Source organism: Antrostomus carolinensis, unplaced genomic scaffold (genome assembly GCF_000700745.2).
Source record: "Antrostomus carolinensis isolate BGI_N321 unplaced genomic scaffold, ASM70074v2 scaffold30005, whole genome shotgun sequence".
Lineage (NCBI taxonomy): Eukaryota > Metazoa > Chordata > Aves > Caprimulgiformes > Caprimulgidae > Antrostomus > Antrostomus carolinensis.
Genome location: NW_010316195.1, coordinates 3,831 through 22,501, shown reverse-complemented (window position 1 = coordinate 22,501; position 18,671 = coordinate 3,831). Strand labels below are relative to the sequence as shown.

General features: G+C 41.9%; 1 protein-coding gene across 1 annotated transcript in view; it reads right to left on the bottom strand.

The window, feature by feature from the left end:
• Positions 1-16,039, bottom strand: part of FUBP3 (far upstream element binding protein 3) — a 32,686-nt gene extending 16,647 nt beyond the window's left edge. Inside the window, exons 1-8 of the mRNA XM_029085012.1 lie at positions 15,940-16,039; positions 9,603-9,653; positions 9,088-9,121; positions 7,194-7,243; positions 5,330-5,401; positions 4,564-4,621; positions 1,759-1,921; positions 744-842 (exon numbers count right to left, since the gene is read on the bottom strand). Of these exons, the coding sequence (XP_028940845.1) occupies positions 744-842; positions 1,759-1,921; positions 4,564-4,621; positions 5,330-5,401; positions 7,194-7,206 (405 nt within the window). The 5' untranslated portion in view covers positions 7,207-7,243; positions 9,088-9,121; positions 9,603-9,653; positions 15,940-16,039. The remainder of the gene's footprint in view (positions 1-743; positions 843-1,758; positions 1,922-4,563; positions 4,622-5,329; positions 5,402-7,193; positions 7,244-9,087; positions 9,122-9,602; positions 9,654-15,939) is intronic.
• Positions 16,040-18,671: the final 2,632 nt, after the last annotated feature.

Below are 18,671 nucleotides of genomic sequence, written 5' to 3'. Positions count from 1 at the left end.
TTCACTTGCAATAAGAGGCTTGAAAAATACAACCCAAACATACTATCCCTGCACAATTTCCTATGAAACAGAAATTTTTATTAGAGACAGGAATGCTAAGCTAGATTTAAGTACTTAGCAAGGTATGAAAAGCACTTGCTGAGAAGTGGAACATGCCCCAGATAAACTTTAATTCTTCAATTCAATCATTCCCACCACGCTACAATCGTCTGGTCTCCAGCTGATCATGGGTTTTTGCTTTGAACCGCAGGTATGAACATATCTGTGGGACCCTGACACAAGGAGACTGAGGTACCAATATTAAGCAAACCCCTTGGTTTCAGGAGTTGTCATGGCATTATTTTATTTTTTTAATTACCTGCGTCAATTGGCTGTCTGAGATAATGAACCTTCCACAAAACTTTCTCAAATGGGTGGTTAAGTAGAACTCATTTGCTCAAGTAACATATAGCCATGATTTCTGCTTCACAGCCTGGAAAGCTTTTCAAAGCTACTTTCTCCAAACCCTCCTCCTCAGCTTTTCTCCTGCCCATGTCTAATTGAGAGCTCCTGGGTTACGCTGTGAACAAGCCAACACTTGCTAGTCTGGTGTTTTAACTTGCTCTATTCAAACTTAGAACAAACAAAACCAGCAAGGATCGTTACATTTACAGTTGGATTCAACTCCATTAGATGCTCACAAATACGTTAAAGTTTGAATTTCTCCTGAGTCTCTAGGACAACTGCTTCCTTTTATTACATACCTGTACTTTAAATGCATCCCCAGTAATACGGAGAGGTTTATCTGCTCCAGTAGGCAACGGTCCATCTTGGATCATAATCATTTTCACACCTGTCCGCTCCTGAAGAAAAAGCACAGAGCACTTTGCTAAGCACAGTCCCTAAAACCAGGGACTATATTTTGGTTACTAAACATTATGTAGGTCAAGTCAGCAGCTTTACAGAACACTACTTTAGCTCTTCATGGGTAGTTATAACACAAATTCAGTAACAGTCCTAGAGTGTACAAGACTGCCAGAAAGTGTGCTACTCCTGAACTTCTCAAACAGCTGAATCCCTTGCAAAAAGAGAACCCTTCTACCTCAAAAACTGATTTTTCAGCCCTTTCAATAATCTGTAGCTGTCTGCATATAGTAGTTATTAAGCAACCAGCCTTAAAACTATTGGATGACAGAGGTCTAAATCAGGGAACTCAAAAACCTACTTTTTTGACCTAGGTGCTTTTCTGAAACCCTCTACTCTTTAAAAAAAACCAAAAACCCCAACTTGTGCCAGATGGAGGAATAAAGAATGTCTAGGAACAGAGATTTATACATAAAATTAGACTTCTAATTAGAAAGGGGTGGGATGAGGGGAAAAAAAAGGAAGACACACCAGCTTTATCACAGATCAGCAAGAGAAGAGAAGCAGAGCACTCTACAACAGCACGGCTGGCATTAAAAACTATTGCAGCAGCAGACTAGAGAGTGACTTTTCTTGGCTACAAGGATCCCCTCCTAACAGCACACACCAAATGTTATCTAAAGCACATGAGTTTCTTTCACAGTTCTGGCGAAACTCTGCTACATGTGTAGCGGGGGCCAAAGCTACTTCTTTTTTAACACAAGACAGGATTTGAGTCCAGCTTTCCGAAGGCAGAAGAGTAGTCCCTGCTGTAGAAGGTTAGAGCATTTAAGGGTCTCCATTTCAGCACGCTCTTGTTGATCTAGAGAAGCTGCAGTAGGGAAGAGAGCCCTAGAGTAAATGCATCTTGCGCACCTGCAACTGTTTTATTGTTTCACCTCCTTTGCCGATGACTAGACCCACTTTGGATGCCGGGATCAAAATCTCCTGAATCGTACTGTTGCCATCAACATCGTTGTGAAAACCAGGTCCGTTCCGACAGCGATCTACAATCTGCCCCAGTAGCCGTTTTGCTTGTCTTTGGAAAAGAATCGAGGGAAACAACCATTAGACAACATTGTTCCACGTGACCAAGAGACCAGGAACCATTGGAATGGGAAGCGATCGGGGAGAGGAGAAGAAGTGAAAAGATGAAGGAAGTCACAGTTAGCACAATGTTTGCTTTTTTTTGTTTTTTTTTAACTTTGATGTATATTTTCCCCTATCATGATTACATATAAGCAGTCTGATTTTTGAAAAGGGGAAGAGAGAAGGAAGAGCAGCAGCATGCTCTGACCTCTTTGGAAGTTAAGCATAATGGTTGAGCTATAGCATTTGGGGTGATTATTTTGAATGAAGATGCTCTATGTTCCAAACTTTTCTAAACTCTTTTTAACATATATATACATGTATACACATATGCACGCAATATTTAGCAAAACTCAAGCTCTGTTCTTCTTGGTCAAGACAAAAACCACACACTGCTCTGATACTAACACAGCACACTGATTAACCACTCTCTGATCAGTCCCTGGCAATTGCCTTGCTGTTCTCTGCCTGCTCTTACCAGCAGCACCAGAACACTGTTCTAACACAGTCTCTGCCCCAGGCAGTAGGAGCTGAAGCTACATCACAAAGCGAGGATACTGCAGCAGCAACCAGTGAAAGACTGGGGGGTTCTACTCCTGGTGAGAAGAGACAGACACAAAGAAGCATTTGGGAGATTAAAAATACCTTCTCTGAAATCTTTCGCATGTCAGAGGTAGCTGACAAAGCTTCCTTTCATCTTGAACACTCCTAGTACCAAGACATCTCTTTCCTGCCCTTCTCCCATAACCCTTCTCAAAGTAGGCAGAAGAAAGGCACCAGTTCCCTGTTCAGTCTAAAGCAGCACCTTCCCCTCTCTCCACTTCATACCAAGCCATATCAGGCACTCTAGAAGGACTGTCTTCTCTGTGAAAATTTGAAGAAGCAATACGAAGTCATCCCTCACAAACACACCTTGACCCACGACAGCTCAGGGCGGGGTGATCTGAGGCTGCACACCAAACAGAGCACTGCTTTCTCTTGACTTTCCTCACAAAACAAGGTAAAAAGTGGAATTTCTAGAAGCCCACTTCAAACACTCTGGAAGAGTCTTAAGAGGTTTTATCCATCTATCTTCATATTTTGCATAGAGTTCTTTCAGTAACAATACAGAGACTACAACACTTAATGCACAACCTATTTCAGACAAGAAGGGGCCAACTGGAAATTAACTCTATTAGTTTGCCACTGGATATAACTAATGGAAACATTCCTCATGCAAAATTCTTTACAAAGAAGTCTGATTTCTAGATTGGTTTCCTTACTTTTCTTTTTCTACTAGTAGCCTGAAAAAAACCAGTTCAAACAACCAACCTGACAAGAATTTTAGCCCAAAAGTAATTAAATTTCACCTAATTCCATGTCCTCAACACCTTGTTCTGCTTCACAAATTGAGTACTCTCATTTTTCTTTTATTTACTTATTTATATTTTATTTAAAGGCAGCCTTGGACATGACTACATTCAACTGCTTAGTTCAGAACCATGAAGTCTCAACTATAGCTTTCCCCTATCTTCCCCCAACTGCATGTCATCAGGCATCCCAGCTTTTTAATATTTTGCTCTTGTTCTGAAATATCCTTTGCTAAAGGGGGGAAAGCACTTCAATATCAACAAGAATACATTGCCTGCCCTATAATGTGAGCTTGCCAATTACATTTATTCTGGCTCACTGCTTGCAGTATTATGGTAGAACAAGGAGATTTAAGTACCTTTAGATCTCTTAGGAATGGAAGAATAATGAGCGTCTTCTCTTTAGAGAGACAGTCTTTGCGCCCATGTATTTTCACTACCAAATGCAACTCAAAGATTTCCAGATGGATTTTAAAAAACCCACCTACCCAAAGGCTGGGGAGAGAAAGAGCAGCTCCATATGTTAAGTGTGTTCCTGTAAGCCTGAGGATCCTGGATCCAGTTCCAGCAGGAGGTCCTCAACTGGTTTGTGAGAGTCTCAAACTCAGCTCCTGGGAAGGGGGAGGGAGGAAACACTGTCCCTAAAGTTTCTATAGGTCTAAAGAGTAGAAATCCCTGTTGGCTGGCCACGTGTCTCTACCATGCAGGGATCAGAATTCAAGACTTTGGTTCAGTCCTTTGCTTCTTGTTGGCAGCGATGCAGAAGCAAGCACACCCATGGGCCTCATGCTGCTCTGCAACAACACCAACATCTCCAGATTATTCTGGAGCGGCACCGACAGGCTTTGGAGGCCTCATGCAGCCCTTCTTCAGCTGGAGGGATGGACATCTCATAGGAGTAGGGAAGTGAAGGGGAGAAGAGAAGTGCCCTTCAACAGCTTAGCTCAGTATCCTGGAAAGCTGCAGTTAGAAAACTGCATCCTAGGTGCCCTAAGAGCAACCTTGCCCTGCGCAGGGGAATTCCATGGAAATTTCTGCAGAGGGTTCAAACTGCAACTGGAAAAAAGCCTTTGAGGTGCACAGTTTAAAGCATCAGACCAAGAGGTTCTATGCTCCAGACACCCTCAAGTTTTCACTAGGCCAACATTTACTGGTGTGGCTAACCAAGTAGCACCACTGACAGAGCACAGCATTAGGGAGAAGAGAGAGAAGGAGAAAGGAGAGAAGCGAAATCAGAACTCACTCAATGCTCTCTGGAGTTCCGGTGAGTACACAGGGCCTCTCGGGCATCCCACCACTGTCTACAGAGGAAACAAGAGGGAAACTTTTAATACATGGAATTAAAATTAAAAAACAGCAGATATTTCAGTAACTATCATGCACTAATAGAGGCACCCCCCCACCCTGCACACAGAGCACGTTAATGAATTCAAAGACATCCAGGGTCAACACATTTAAAATTATTTGCTGGATGTCTGCATTCTTTTAAAGCCTTCCCCATCAAGGGAGGGGTAAGAACTTAGATTACATTTATCAAGTTTCCTGTACAGCACTGTAGTGCAGTCTTCCCAAAGCAAAACAAACCCACTCAAGACAAGTTCTATGAAGAACTGCTGCCACCCTCCTGGAACGTCATCTGCCAGGAGTTGGAGCTGATCAGACTAATCAGAGACAAACCGCAGAGCTGAGCAAAGTGGTACCACCAGCAGAAAACTCAACAGCTGCAATCTCAGGTCTAAGTACAGCATGGATTGTCCACTTGCACTGTACCCATCTGTTGGTTAAAGACAGTTCCTTCATTGTTTCATTCCCCAAACCATCTGACAAACCTGGTTTCTATGCTAGTCAGGAGGTCAGTCCCCCAACAGCTCTCCCATGCCTGTTAGCCTAGTATACATCAGTTGTTAACAGTGATAACATGCCATGTGCACAGCAAGGTGCCTGATCTAATGGTCACAACATCCTTCAACATTAAAACGTGTTCACTTGCCATACAAAGAGGCTCTTACCTGGAGCAATTTGAATTTTGCAGCCAGACTCTGCCTGAATCCGTGAGATCTGTTCTCCTCCCCTGCCGATTACTGAAATGAGTTCAACAAGCATCAGAACACACCGTTTTTCCAAGTAACTACAGAGCACCTTCCCCCTTTCACTCCGCTGCAGCTATCTGCAAAGGAACAGCTCGTCTCCAACTCCAGGATTGCAGCATCCACAGCATGACCAAATTTATCATAGCACAAAAACATTAAAGTACTACTGAAAGTTATTCTATTTGCTTGTAAAAACAAAACAAAACAGCCTGTCTTGCACTGGAATGGAATTACATAGTATGCAAGAAATAAGGCACTAGTAGTTTGAGTGCTGCTAAAACAATCATTTAAGTATATCCTGTTCAGCTTGAACCAATAAAGCAGTGTTATTTGGGGTACTAAAAAAGGCATGGACTTTTGCTTTTATTTCTTTAAAATTAATATTTCAGTGCCACTTTTCAACGGACATGCTGGTGTGCCCTCAGACAGGATTGCTACATACTGAAATAGAATCATAGAATGGTTTGGATTGGAAGGGACCTTAAAGATCATCTAGTTCCAAACCCCCTGCCATCAGCAGGGACACCTTCCACAAGATCAGGTTGCTCAAAGCCTCATCCAGCCTGGCCTTAAACACTTCCAGGGAGGGGGCATCCACAACTTCCCTGGGCAACCTAATGTTCTATCAACCTAAATGTTCTATCAGCCTCAAGTGAAAACAAATACTCATCTCCCCTAACTCTTGGAGTAGGCACATTGTTGTTTCACAACGAGAAATACTGAAGAGAGACTATGTGTCAATCACTATTCATATCCTTCCCAGACTGCAAAAAGAGCAAAACTGTCAAGTCAAACAGGTATGCTCAGCTCAGGATGCTCCCACAGAAGCAGCTCTCAGCTGTGGGTTTGCCACTCTCCTGCATCTGTCTGCCCTGATGAGGATTAGATTTAACACAGCGCTGATGCACCAACAGAGCATCCAAGCTCCCCTCTCTTGGAGCTACAGCATCCCTCCAACGTTCCCCTACACGTAGTGCCAGGATTGATGAATGAAGAGGTATCTGGCAGGAGAAGAGCGATCATTTCCTTTGCAGGAATTTGAGTTACAGTTTTATAGTCTCTTTAGAGTTGGGACAAAACTTCAGGCACTAAGGGGTAATTATCATGGCCTGTTATTTTCCTTTTTACTCTCCACGTATCAAATTGGAAGAGCTACACAGAGATCTAGCAGTGGAAGAGTCTATGCAATCACTGTGGTAACACAGCAGCAGGAGGTGCCATTGAAAGGAAGAGTAACAGTCATCAGAGGAAGAGAGAAATTAGGATCAAGCTTGAAAGAGAACAGCATCAGGAATGCAAATCTAGGAAAAATTCTCATCTGAGCGATACACGCTGGCTGCACCTCCCTGCAGCAAATGAACAAGAGATTTTCAATTCTGTTTAACTTGCCCTGAGCCAACTCTTATTTTAACATTTAAATGCTGTTTTGCTCCCTCAACTCCCACAGTTTTTCATAGTCAAAGGCAGTAAAATGTTTCAGTGAGGGGAAATAAATTCACTTCTGACTTGCTTATGTACTATGCTAGTGGGAATTTAAAGGAGAGAATCACTAAAACTCCCTGTAACTTGTGCCACAGTCTTGTTCTTACTAGTGGGACACCAAGCTTTTCCATGCAGTTTGCATCTGGATTTTAAACAGATCATCTGGTCCCCATGGAGACAGCATTAGACAAGGCTTATCCAAGGCTAGTAAGCACAAAAACTTGTGAGCATGTCAGAATAAACAGCATTCCGGCACAGAAAACACACCAAGAAACGTATCAAAAGCATCCAAGGTACTTACTAAATCCAACCATTTTATCAGGCACTTTGAACTCTTCTGTTATTACAGCCCTAAAAAAAAAACAGGGGGAGAGGGGGAGAAACAAATAATCAAATAGTCACTTTAGAGAACAATTTGGAAGACAGCTATGTCCCTGCTGGGGAAACCAGGCACAGCACAAGTGCACCCTTTTGCACACACAACTGAACACTACATCACAGTCAAAATCATTTGTTTTGGAAGGGACTTCTGGTGGTCACCTCATTTCTCCTACGCTGGATACATTTCCAGTCTACCTTCCACCACCTTCAATGGAGCTGACAGAACCACCTCTTTTTGTCATTCTTGCTCCAGACAGATTTAATAGAATAACAGCAAAGTTTCTTTAATATTTAGCCTAAACCTTTCAAGCCACATTCTCTGCCTAGTACTTTTGGACATGCTCTTGCCGAGAGACATGAGCCAAAGCCAATCCTGATATGAATGCCCCCTCTGATATTCACAGATTTTATTTATTTTATTTTTTTTTTACTTGCCTGTCCTTATCATTCCTCTCCTTGGAATTTATAAAAGCAGACTTCAACTATCCTTTGAAGTCTTATTACCTTGAGACTTCCATATCTATTGCTCTTTGGACTTTTTCAATGTGCCTCTGCCTCAAAACACAGCACCCAAAGCAATTGCCCAAGACCTGACTATAGTCAAGTAGAAAGGAATTACCTCGGATGGTTTTTTGCTTAGCCATTTCTACCTCATAGAAAATATAACACAGTTCATATGGAATTTGCAAACTCCATACATTTAGATATGCCAGATATACAATTTGCTCAGCAATCTCAAAAACAATTAAACACCTGCATAATAAGTTCAAAGCAGGTTTTGTGGTGAGTTGTATTAAAATCTTCCTATTTTTTTGCTTTAGATCAGTTAAGGAAGGTATAAAATACACAGAAGACTTCACCAGATGAAGCACTCTGCACTGTCCTGGGGCTCACCAGCAGAGACACAAAACCAGACAGTCCCACAACAGAACAGGGAGTTTGAGAATTACAGTTATTTCAACCTGGAATAAACCCAGCCTGTTGTCAAAACATCCTATCCTGCAACCACCCTGTGCTGGAGGAACGGTTGCAGCTGGACAAAGATGCTACCCTAGCAGAAAACCAGCCACCAAAACCAGAAAGAAACCAGTTCAGGCTGTTCAAACTAATCAATTCCCTCTATGAACATCACTCCTGGCAGAAGAGGTGGCAGGTAGCAGGAGGGCAGACATCGCTGGGGTGGTGCCCCAGCTGACCATCAGCTTTAACCTAACCATTAAAAATCAAAGGTTGCACAGTCTTTATGTACACTGCTTGTCCTCTCTGCTGAGGCAAACACCAAACAGCTGGTTATGATGGAAATACACTGTGAGCCCAAAGGTGAATCCAGCTTTAGAAATGCTCTCCCCTTCCTAATTTTACTGTTGTATTAGATGCTAAGACATGTTGTACAAAACCATCTTTGACAAGAGAGTCAACCCAGGTCATATTATGCCAAAAAAACCTGAAAATAAAAAATAAATTAAAAAAAATCTACCTGACCATTTAATACTTACAACTTCTGTCAAAATGCCAGAGCTTTTTTTACTTTTTCTTTCTTCCCTCCCCAGTGCAGGGGAAGGCAGAGGAGAGAGCATTTATTCTGCTCAGTCCTGCAGATTTTCAGGAACCAAATCCAAGTTTCATACGAACTCTTTATTTCTTCATCACAACAAACAGCCTTAAAGGGTTAGCAGAAACCCCAGCCTGTAGAAAACCTAAGCTGTTAGTTTCTCCACATTCTCAACCTCTGACTTTCTAACACTACTACAGATGGTGGATCAATAAACAATTAGAATTGATCAATAAATAATAAAACATAACCCACTGCTTACCTTTGATGTACCAGGGCCCCTAACTGGTTACCTACTGTGGCAGAGAGAGAAAAAAGGAAAAAAAATCAAAGCATTAGCACGGATAAACTAACTTCATCCCTATAGAAAAAGAGTTCTTACCATTTCATCAAAAAAGAAAGAAAAGCAAAACAGTAATTTAGGCTCAGTGGCTGAAATGAATGTGTTATGTGGTACAAAACAGGAGGGGATTTCTTGATCAACACACACCATAACCGTGTCCAGCTGAACACAGGATAGGGAATTGATCTGCGTCTCCCCATGCTGAGAGTCATGGGAGAAAATCCTGCCTGCCCAAATCCAAATCCCTACAACTAACCTCCCCCTTCCCAAATTAAGCCCAAAGTAGTAAAAAAAAAAAAAAAAAAAAAGGAAAAAAGGCAGGGGGAGGGAGGAGGGAAAAGAGAAATGTCAAGCCGAGGGGTATGTATTACAAAACAAAAATAACAGCTGAGCAGACTCAGAGATAAAAAGTACTGAAGACCACTTGCACATACTTCTCTCTGTGTCTCTTATCTGTGCTCCGTGGAGCCCACTGACACGGAGACCTGTTAAAGGAATAGGTCTGTTAAGTAACCTTGTGGCACCCAAACAGTATTCAAAAAAAACCCCAAAAAAACCAAACCAAAACAAAAACCCCACACAACCCCCAAACCACATTTTACTGAATACACACATTCCAGGTATATCTGTGATGTTAGCTAGTGGTCCATTTATGATTAGCAGTTATCACCCCAGCTGACAACCCTCAAACAGATTTCTCCCCCCACCCCAACAGATTAGATCTTTCTTCCAAATGTTAATGGAGAAAATATCATTAGATCAACTCATGCAAAGTGGGAACACAGGCCCTGCTGGGCTTCCTACTGGACCATGCCTGCAGCAAAACAGCTAAAAACCAGACCATTTGGTCCTAACAACCAGTTGAAAGATTATATTGCATGCCTGGAGGGCACAAGTAGGGAAACAAATGAACTCGGCCAACGTGTGAGCTGTGACAATAAAGATGCTGTTTCAAACTACCTTGCAGCAACCTGCACATTCTTTGACCTGAAATAAATTGGCAATCAGCTGGCAGGGTTAGAAAGCGGATGCGTCCCACACTCTCTAAGTCTGGTAGAAAAATGCATAAAGTTTGTGGCCAAACACTTTACTCAAATAAAAGAGACAAAGAGAGCCAATACTGTATTTCTGCTGCATGTCAATACCTTCATAATAGTTCAGGACCAAAATATCGACAACATATATATTTTATTACTCTCCCCAGCTCAGTGATAAGACAACTGCTGTGTTATTGACTCCGTTAGATTTGTCTTTGCATATTCTCACCCTGAATATAAAAAGCTCTAATTTGATAACTATCAATACTGCAGCTGAAAAAGGTGGGTGATGTAATGGGGAATATTTGCTCTAGCTGATAAGTTACTACGGCAGAGCTGAGCAAATATGACCAAACAAATTTAGCACCCTGCCATCCTGCCCCAAACTGTGCTCTGAATATTTTTACTCTGCAATAGGTCTGGAGGCTATTGCTGCAGTATGAGATTGCCAGGCCACTCATTATCCCAAGATGCCAGAAAGAGTGGTCTTAACACTACAAGGCTGTATTTAAATATCCACTTTGCATTTCAATTCACCAGAACAGCTCTCTTAGCAGTCTCTTCCACTGCAGCTGCTGCCCACAAATTATGAGACAGCTACACATCCTATAATCAACTCCCGAAGTTCACGAAAGGAACGGAAGAGCCTACATTTTGTAACACAATCCTACACTTGAAAAAGACAACTTCTTAGGGGAAAACGGTCTGAGCACAAGAAGCTTAATCAGTCAGGGAAATAACGCTTTAGATGCATGTATGTAACGTGTCTCCAACCCATTCCAAGTACTGTACAAACACAGTTAAACCATTCACCACCCCAGACAGATATCAGCCTTGCTGCCTATTGATTGTACAAATTAGTTTTAAAAAAGAAATTAAGCCACAATAACTTCTGTGCGAGATCATTCCTTCCACATTTCACAGATAACCTCCCCAAGAGCTGAGACAGAAGGCAGATGGAGAGAACTGGGAGGGATTTATTTTAAGTCAGTTATAATTCTTCAGTTTTGTGAGGGGGGGAAAAAAGGAAACGACTTTGCTCCCAGTTCCAACAACCCAAAGGTCCACTCTTTCTCCAACATGCCCATTTTGCGCTGAAAGACAGGGACTAAGAGAGAGGCAGGGCTGAGGCCGACCACGCTCGCTGCAGTACTGAAAGCTGATGTTCTGCTCCACCATCTCCCTCTTCACGCCAGGGAGAAGGCTGGACTCAGATAAGCCACATCCATATTTCCCCTTTTACATCTATTGAGTACAATTTAACTGTAACTGCAGTCATTTTATTGCAAATAAGGAAAAATACTGAATAAAATCAGCACAATTTCCTGTTAATGGCACCTGCTGGTTGATAACTCTTCACTCTGCTTTAGGCTTCACCTTAACTGAATTCTACCTAACAGACACTCAAAACAAATGAGGATTTTTTTCCACCCCATGAAACAGAGCAGTGCCTCCCACTAAATTAATGTGTATGATGGGAATATACAATCTCATCAAGAATATCTTCATGGCTAGAATAAAATCAGAGTGGTGCATCTCCTGGAGAGCAGTGGAACAGGGCTGCATTTCATACTTTTGAACCAAAATGGGATCATCATAAATTGTAGAAAGCTACAAGGAAGACATTCATTACCCTAATTCTTCATCATTAAATATTGCTACATTTTTCTTTAATTAAACAGTCAAAACCTAATAATTTTTGTGTGTGCCTTCACTGAAAATCTCAGTAAGTTTTCTTCCCTCTCAAACTGCCTTATTTAAAAAACGCTGATCTGTAAAGCTGCAATTTTGAAGAAGATGGGCATGTTGTGTATTACACTAAACCTTTTGGACTTGCCCTGGTCCTGCTGCTACAGATGTGCCAAGGAGCATCACTACTAACTTTCATCAGCAGTAAGACAGGGATAAAGTTTCCTTTTGCCCATCACTATTTTCACTAAAAGCATGTTGGAGCAAAAGAATAAAGTATTCCACACAACAGGATCATGTTGTGTTTGAGTCCCTTGGCTCTACTACAATCGAGTTTTATTACACCAAAACAGGCCATCTTCATATTTGGATGCACCACAGAAGCTTGGGGAAGGCAGGGGGTGGAGAGAGGGAGTGTGAGGCTTCTCCAAGGTCTCTCATCTTTGTTTCCCCACACCCAAAGGATGCCCCAGCCTTGAGCTGCAACACTGCTGCTTAAGCCTACATGTATCACTGGAAACTTCTTCAAAGCAGTCCAAACAAAGGCTAACATTCTGGAGATCAGCCTCTTTCCAGTAGACTAGATCCCTGCTTCCTTTGAACAAAAGGAGGCTGGTTCATTAAAGATTATTTAGCATTAAATAAACTTATTAAATTGTGCTGGTAATTAGAGTGACCTGTTAATTAGAATGGAGGCCAGGAGCAGCCCTTGGCCATTAACAGGAGAGCTGGGATCTATCCCCAGCAGGAAGCCACAAGCAAGATGCTACCAGGTTCCTCTGCAGCTCGGAGCTAAACCCATCTCCAGTGCTCACCTTCGCTGAGAAACATTAACTGCAGCAAGCGGCCGTATAAATGTCGACTACAACTTACCTCGAGCAGTACAAAATATCTCTGATCACTGATCTCCTCCCTGCACTGTAGCTATTTGCAGGATTACTTTAAATTTGTTTCCAGAAAGGGGAAAATAAGGAAGCCAGGGAAAAAGAGAAATAATCAGTTTCAAGCTCCATCTAACACCAATAGGCCAGGTCACCAGGGCCAATCCTAGCAGCTCTTCCTTTTAGATGAAGGTTATGTTAAGGGAAGTGCACAAAAGGCACTCACACATTCTGGTTTCCAATACTATGACAGATCTATTTTTCCTGGAAATGCTCTAAAAGCAGCTGAATTTGTTTTGACCTGAGCACTGTCACCCTGTCTTAAGACCACTTCCTAAGCTGACATCAATCAGCCACACCAGCAGCCGTTTACAAAAATGGGCAGGCAGAATTCGATTTTCCTCAAAGACAGACAGTTTCCTTCTCACCTTAAATACTTCCCCTGAACCCTGTTTTTTTCAGGAATATTAGGAATGGAAGTAATTTTCTAATAGCTGCAGAGGGATAAGGAAGCAGTGAGACCTGCACCTAGCCGTGAGCATGCAGTATACAGAGGCAAACAGTCAGAAGATTTACCACCAGATTTGTTTCCAGGTTATCCAGAGCAGCAGAATGTATCCAAGCCCTTGCACTACAATAAAAGCTTCTAGATCACGCACAGCAATATATAGAATTGCTTTTTGACAACAACATCTCCAAACCGTGGTTCACAGATAAGCAGAAAATGGAGAAAAGTGAGGGCACGCAATGCCAACACACCTTGTTCACAGCTAACAGAGGACTAAAGGATCATCCCAACGGGAAGTGCTTTCCTGATCTAAGTGTCCTCTTAAAAACAATCGTCATCTTCCAGATGCCTAAAGCCAAAGCTGCATTATAGACTTTTAATGCCATAGCAACAAGAGCAGGTAGCCCAAGACTAAAGTATGGATCATACTGCAAACAAGCACAGAACAAGAAGGACCTGCTGCTTCAGGAGTTCCTCTGCCAGGCTGCAGTCCTGGGAATGCAGTTACAGAGCAGCGCAGGGGGGTTATGTGGGTAGGTGGGAAACCATCACACAGCTGTATTTCAGTACAGGACTTACTAATGCATTAGAAACAAAATAAATTTAAAAATACAGCAATACCACCCTTGATCCTATCCTGACAATACCACTTTCTTTGTGAAATTCCAGTCCTTTAAAATATTACTTCCATCATTTCTTTTCTCCTCTAAGATCTCACAGATCAGATTTCTGGGAAGGGAGTTGGACAAAGTTATAACAACTACAGATGTATATGAAGAACCCAAGGGCAAATACAGCACCTGGAGCTGCTTTTAAAACAGTTACAAAACCAAGCCCAGTGCTGAACAAGCAGCCAGGGTGAGCAAACACCAGCAGGTCTTTACATCAGCAGAACAACTGCTAATACAACACTGAGGAGTAGAGCCACTCCGGAAGGCTCTCCCAGGAAGGATCCCTGCTCCATGGAGTTACCTATCACAACACAAGAAACCAGCAGTAACATGCATGTATAGCCCAGGATGCAACTGTATTGACCCAGTTTGTGTCAACACAAACAAGGCTCAGCAAGTAACAGGGCTCACCAGTAAGAGTTTAAGTACAAAGTCTAACTCACACTGCCATTAAGCGCTACAACCATTCCGTACGGTAAAAGTTCATACAAACCCGTTTGTCACGAGGTCAGATTTCTCAGTTCAGTCTGATGAACCAATGGAAGGAAGAGGCAGGACTAATGTTATGAATGACTAGTTCCTAGGAGGCTACTTTTATTCTTTTTTCACCCACAGCCCCTTATCTAAGCCATTCAGACACAGCTCCAAATTGTTCAGCGCTCTCCAATGCTGAACAGCCTGCTTGACAGCGGGCACCTTCCTACAGCAACCAACACAAACCAGTAACACCAGCAGTGATGCTCCAGCCCGAGATACAAGGAGCAGGGGTTTATCCAGAAAAAAACCATTTGTTTCCTAAAACACCAAACCAAAGGAGCAGCAATCTCTTGCTCAAATAGAGCCAACACCAGAGAACAAAGTGGGTTGTGGCACGTGTTCAGAAGACAATAACGTTAACAAGCCAGAGGCTCCACATGAAAGAAACTTCTCCCTATGGTCCAGCACGTTTTTTTCAGCATGAGAAGCAGACGTGCAGTATTTTCAGCCTTTGTATCAGAGAGAAAAAGTTATTTTCAAAATGAAGTGCTAAGCAGCAGCTTTGCTTATCTCCTCAGTACTCCTGAACATATCTGTGGGGGAGAGAATCGCCCTGCAGGGCTACCTGTGTCAGCAAAAATACTAGAGGAAATAGAAAAAGGAAGACTTAGCCACATTCTTTTTTATAACCAACCACAGGAAAAGGTGAGCTCTTTGCATCTAATACAGCAGCAGATAATACAGTTTAAACACTTCTCTTAACAGTGCACATCATTAGATTTGTAAAAAAAAAAAGTGTTCTAACATTTTTGTTGTTCCTACCAAGATAAGAAACTAGTAAGTTAAGTGTGTAACACTTCATATAATATTAACACATTACAGTTACCAGATATGGTCCACCCAGTAAATCATTCTTTGGCTGTGGCCAATGTTAAACCCATCAGAGATTTAAGAACTCAAAGAATAATTACGAAAAAAGCTAAGTCTAGTAATAAGAAGTCTCCTTCCAACTTGCATCAACATCCTTTCTCCTTAAAATTCTTGTACAAAGCAACCAGAACTCTCAACAGCTACTCAGTTACTGCGCTGTGATCACGGCTATGCAGGGAAAGGAGCACATGAAACACTGTCCCTGTACTCTCTGAAAATAAGGGTCACCAGGGAAGAACACCTTGACTACATACATCTGGTACTTATAGTACTCAGCACAGTTCCAATAAGCACATCCTCCTCCCTCCCCTCAACTACCACACAACAAGATTTAAATTATAGAGTTTGTTTGCTAATTCCCAAAGTTCACGAGCTAAGAAAAAATTGCTTTACATTAATAATAGTAAAGCCTAGAAGCCCTGTGCTATCAAGATAAGACTAAACAACACGGGGAATCTTGTATAAAATTTCTCTACACAGAAAGATGTGTTGATTTCTGTCATTAAAGCAGACAGCTGCCTCCACAGGTTAATTTCAGGGGCTGGGTCCACAAGATTGACTAACCATAGCCAGCTTACCTCCATCATCCAGGGGCCGTTTCTGCACTCCATAACCGTACACTGACGGGTCCACAAGTGTTGTAGAATTATTCAAGTGAGGAATATCTCCAATTTTAGCAGCAATCTATAAAAACAGGGGATAAAAGCATGATTAACATACCTGAAGTTTCAGCCAGCACAGCTAAACACTCTTTTTTCCAATAAGGCATTTACTCCAGTTCAGTTTTCTCTCAGCTATTTACTATACAGGCATTATATATGTATTTATAATAGTTCCAAGGCAGTAGTGCTTCATTTGTAAAGTAAATAATTTTCCACTTGCTTTTAATATTTGTTTAATTAAGATCACATTCACCCAGTTCTTCCTGATGATAAGTATTTACTCCCTGGAACATTATATTCCGGTTTGTTCACTCAATGGACAGCTGACAAGCTAAATCTTGCCAAGAGGAGAGTTCAAACTAGCTCACCAAGTTTGTCCTGGAGAAGCTGCTGCCACCACCATAGATATGGAGGAGGCCAGATGCTTCCTCCTGTGTCTGTGCACATCCAGATACATCGAAACACACACTCACACATCAGTGGGGGGAGCGGAGGGAGAGGAATGTGAAAATACACAGCACAAGGACAGGTTTGGGAACTCCTTGTCAAGGAGACTGGATCACCCTGTGTTTAGTGTATGAAGAATAAGACAGGGGGTAAACTATTAGCCCAGGATTAGTTTCAATTTCCTGCAGTGGTCAATACAGTGTGAACACAACTAACGCTGCCTTTGCATCCACTTCCATCCCTTACAGAGGGGTGACAACCGTTCCCTGTCAAGCCAGGATGCGAGGAGTACACAGCTGGACTCTATGATCTTAGAGGTCTTTCCAACTTTAATGATTCCAGGATATTCACAGGGAAGGAGACAGTCAGGTATCACAGTACGGGGACTAAGGTAAGCAAACAAACTAGGTGAGAGAGAGACCTCAGCACCACTTAATAAAAGTGAAAGTTAAACTCATCTCTAATGACATCTGGGAGACACCTATACAGATGGATGCTGACAGAAGCGAGCTCTTCCACTTGCTCTCTAAGCTGACTGATGTAAGCCCACTCTAGAAACACAGAGGTGCATTAGCTCGGTGCTGCACCCAAGTTAATACCCCAACAGGGAACCTGCAGTCTCCCAGCAGCCCTCCCCTACATAAAGTACTTTGCTATAATAAGTAAGTGCAGAACAAAGTAGTTACAGAAAAAATATAAAATATGGTATATTCAACAGTGTTTGTTTCCTTTTCCAGCAAAAAAAAAAATCATTTAATAGGATCTTTACTAGGTGTCTGGTCTCACTCTATTATAACTGGGACTTCAACAGAGAATAAGCAACAGGAACAAATGAAAGAGCATTTTACACAGATAGGTTTTAAATGAAGACACTGGCAAATGACAAATATAACTAAAGGTGTTTCTGAAATTTGAGTATTACTGCAACAGAAAGACATCTACAGTAACTCTGGTGGTTGACACTATCGACTGCTGCAGTGGAATAAACAACTGTCCAAGATTCAGAACCACAGGGTACTGGGAAAAAGCTATTTCAAATAATCTTGAAAGATTGAGGGCACTGCTTTTAGAAAGAGAATAGAAAACATTCTATTCAATGCCTTGCATGAAAAGAGCTCCAAGTTTTGACCATTTTCTTCCCGTAGTCCATTCCATCCAGTCCTCTTTTAGAAAGTCAACAACTCTGCTGTGTCAGAAATGCCAGAAGCTAGAGAATAAAGCTTTCCTGCAGGACCAGCACAGTGATAACATAGTGAAGCTTTGATGACAAGCACCTTGTATATCAACATCTCCAAAAACTACCAAGCCCACAGAAATCAGATTCTGAAAGCATTAACACAGACCACCCCTTGCCCACTCCACACTAAGGAGTGCCAGCTGATGCCTTCATTTTATGTTGAACACTGTACTGCACCCACAGTTCCAGCCCTTCACCCCGATGCTTTCCCCTTACATTTGGGATGCAGAGGATTTTACTGAAGGTACAAAGAGCACAGACGTTTCCTGACTACTTCAATGCTGAAAAATAAATGTAAAAATATATTTTATAACAAACTATTAGCAGTTTTCACATAATAACTTACAAATGTATGCTGAAAGGAACAGAGTCAGGTGTAGCATATCCTGGCATGTTTTGGCACATTTGATTTTTAACATGCCCTCCATGAACTCTCTTTCTGTTAGTAGTTATTGAAAAAAATTTGTAAATCGTGGAAACTGCTAGCTGATAGTTTGGAGCTGAAATCACACACCACATGCTCAAGGGAAAGAAAAAAACAGTCTGTGGGTAGGCAGAAGATGGCCTACAAAATGAAGCTGGCAGGAAGCACAAAGGTGTGTGTGAACAGATCACTGGCACTATGGCTGTCCGCTCCCTGAGCACGAGAGCTTTGCAAACACCTACTCCTGCTTAGCACACAAGCAGAGAACCTTCCAAGTAAAGGGTAAAATAAGAGAGTCAAACCAATTTTTACATTATCAGCTTTTGGGATATTTTCCTCTCCTTTTTTTTTTTTCTCCTCCCCTCCTTTATTTAAACTTGCACCCTTATCTCCAAAGCCTCCCAGCTGCCACCGGATTACAGGCAGACAACACGCCACCTCACCACAGCAAGAAAAAATACCCTGCAAAATTAAGAGTGGAACTTTTAAAGCAGATGTAGCAGTTAAAATACATTTTAACTTCTTATGTTCAACTTAAAA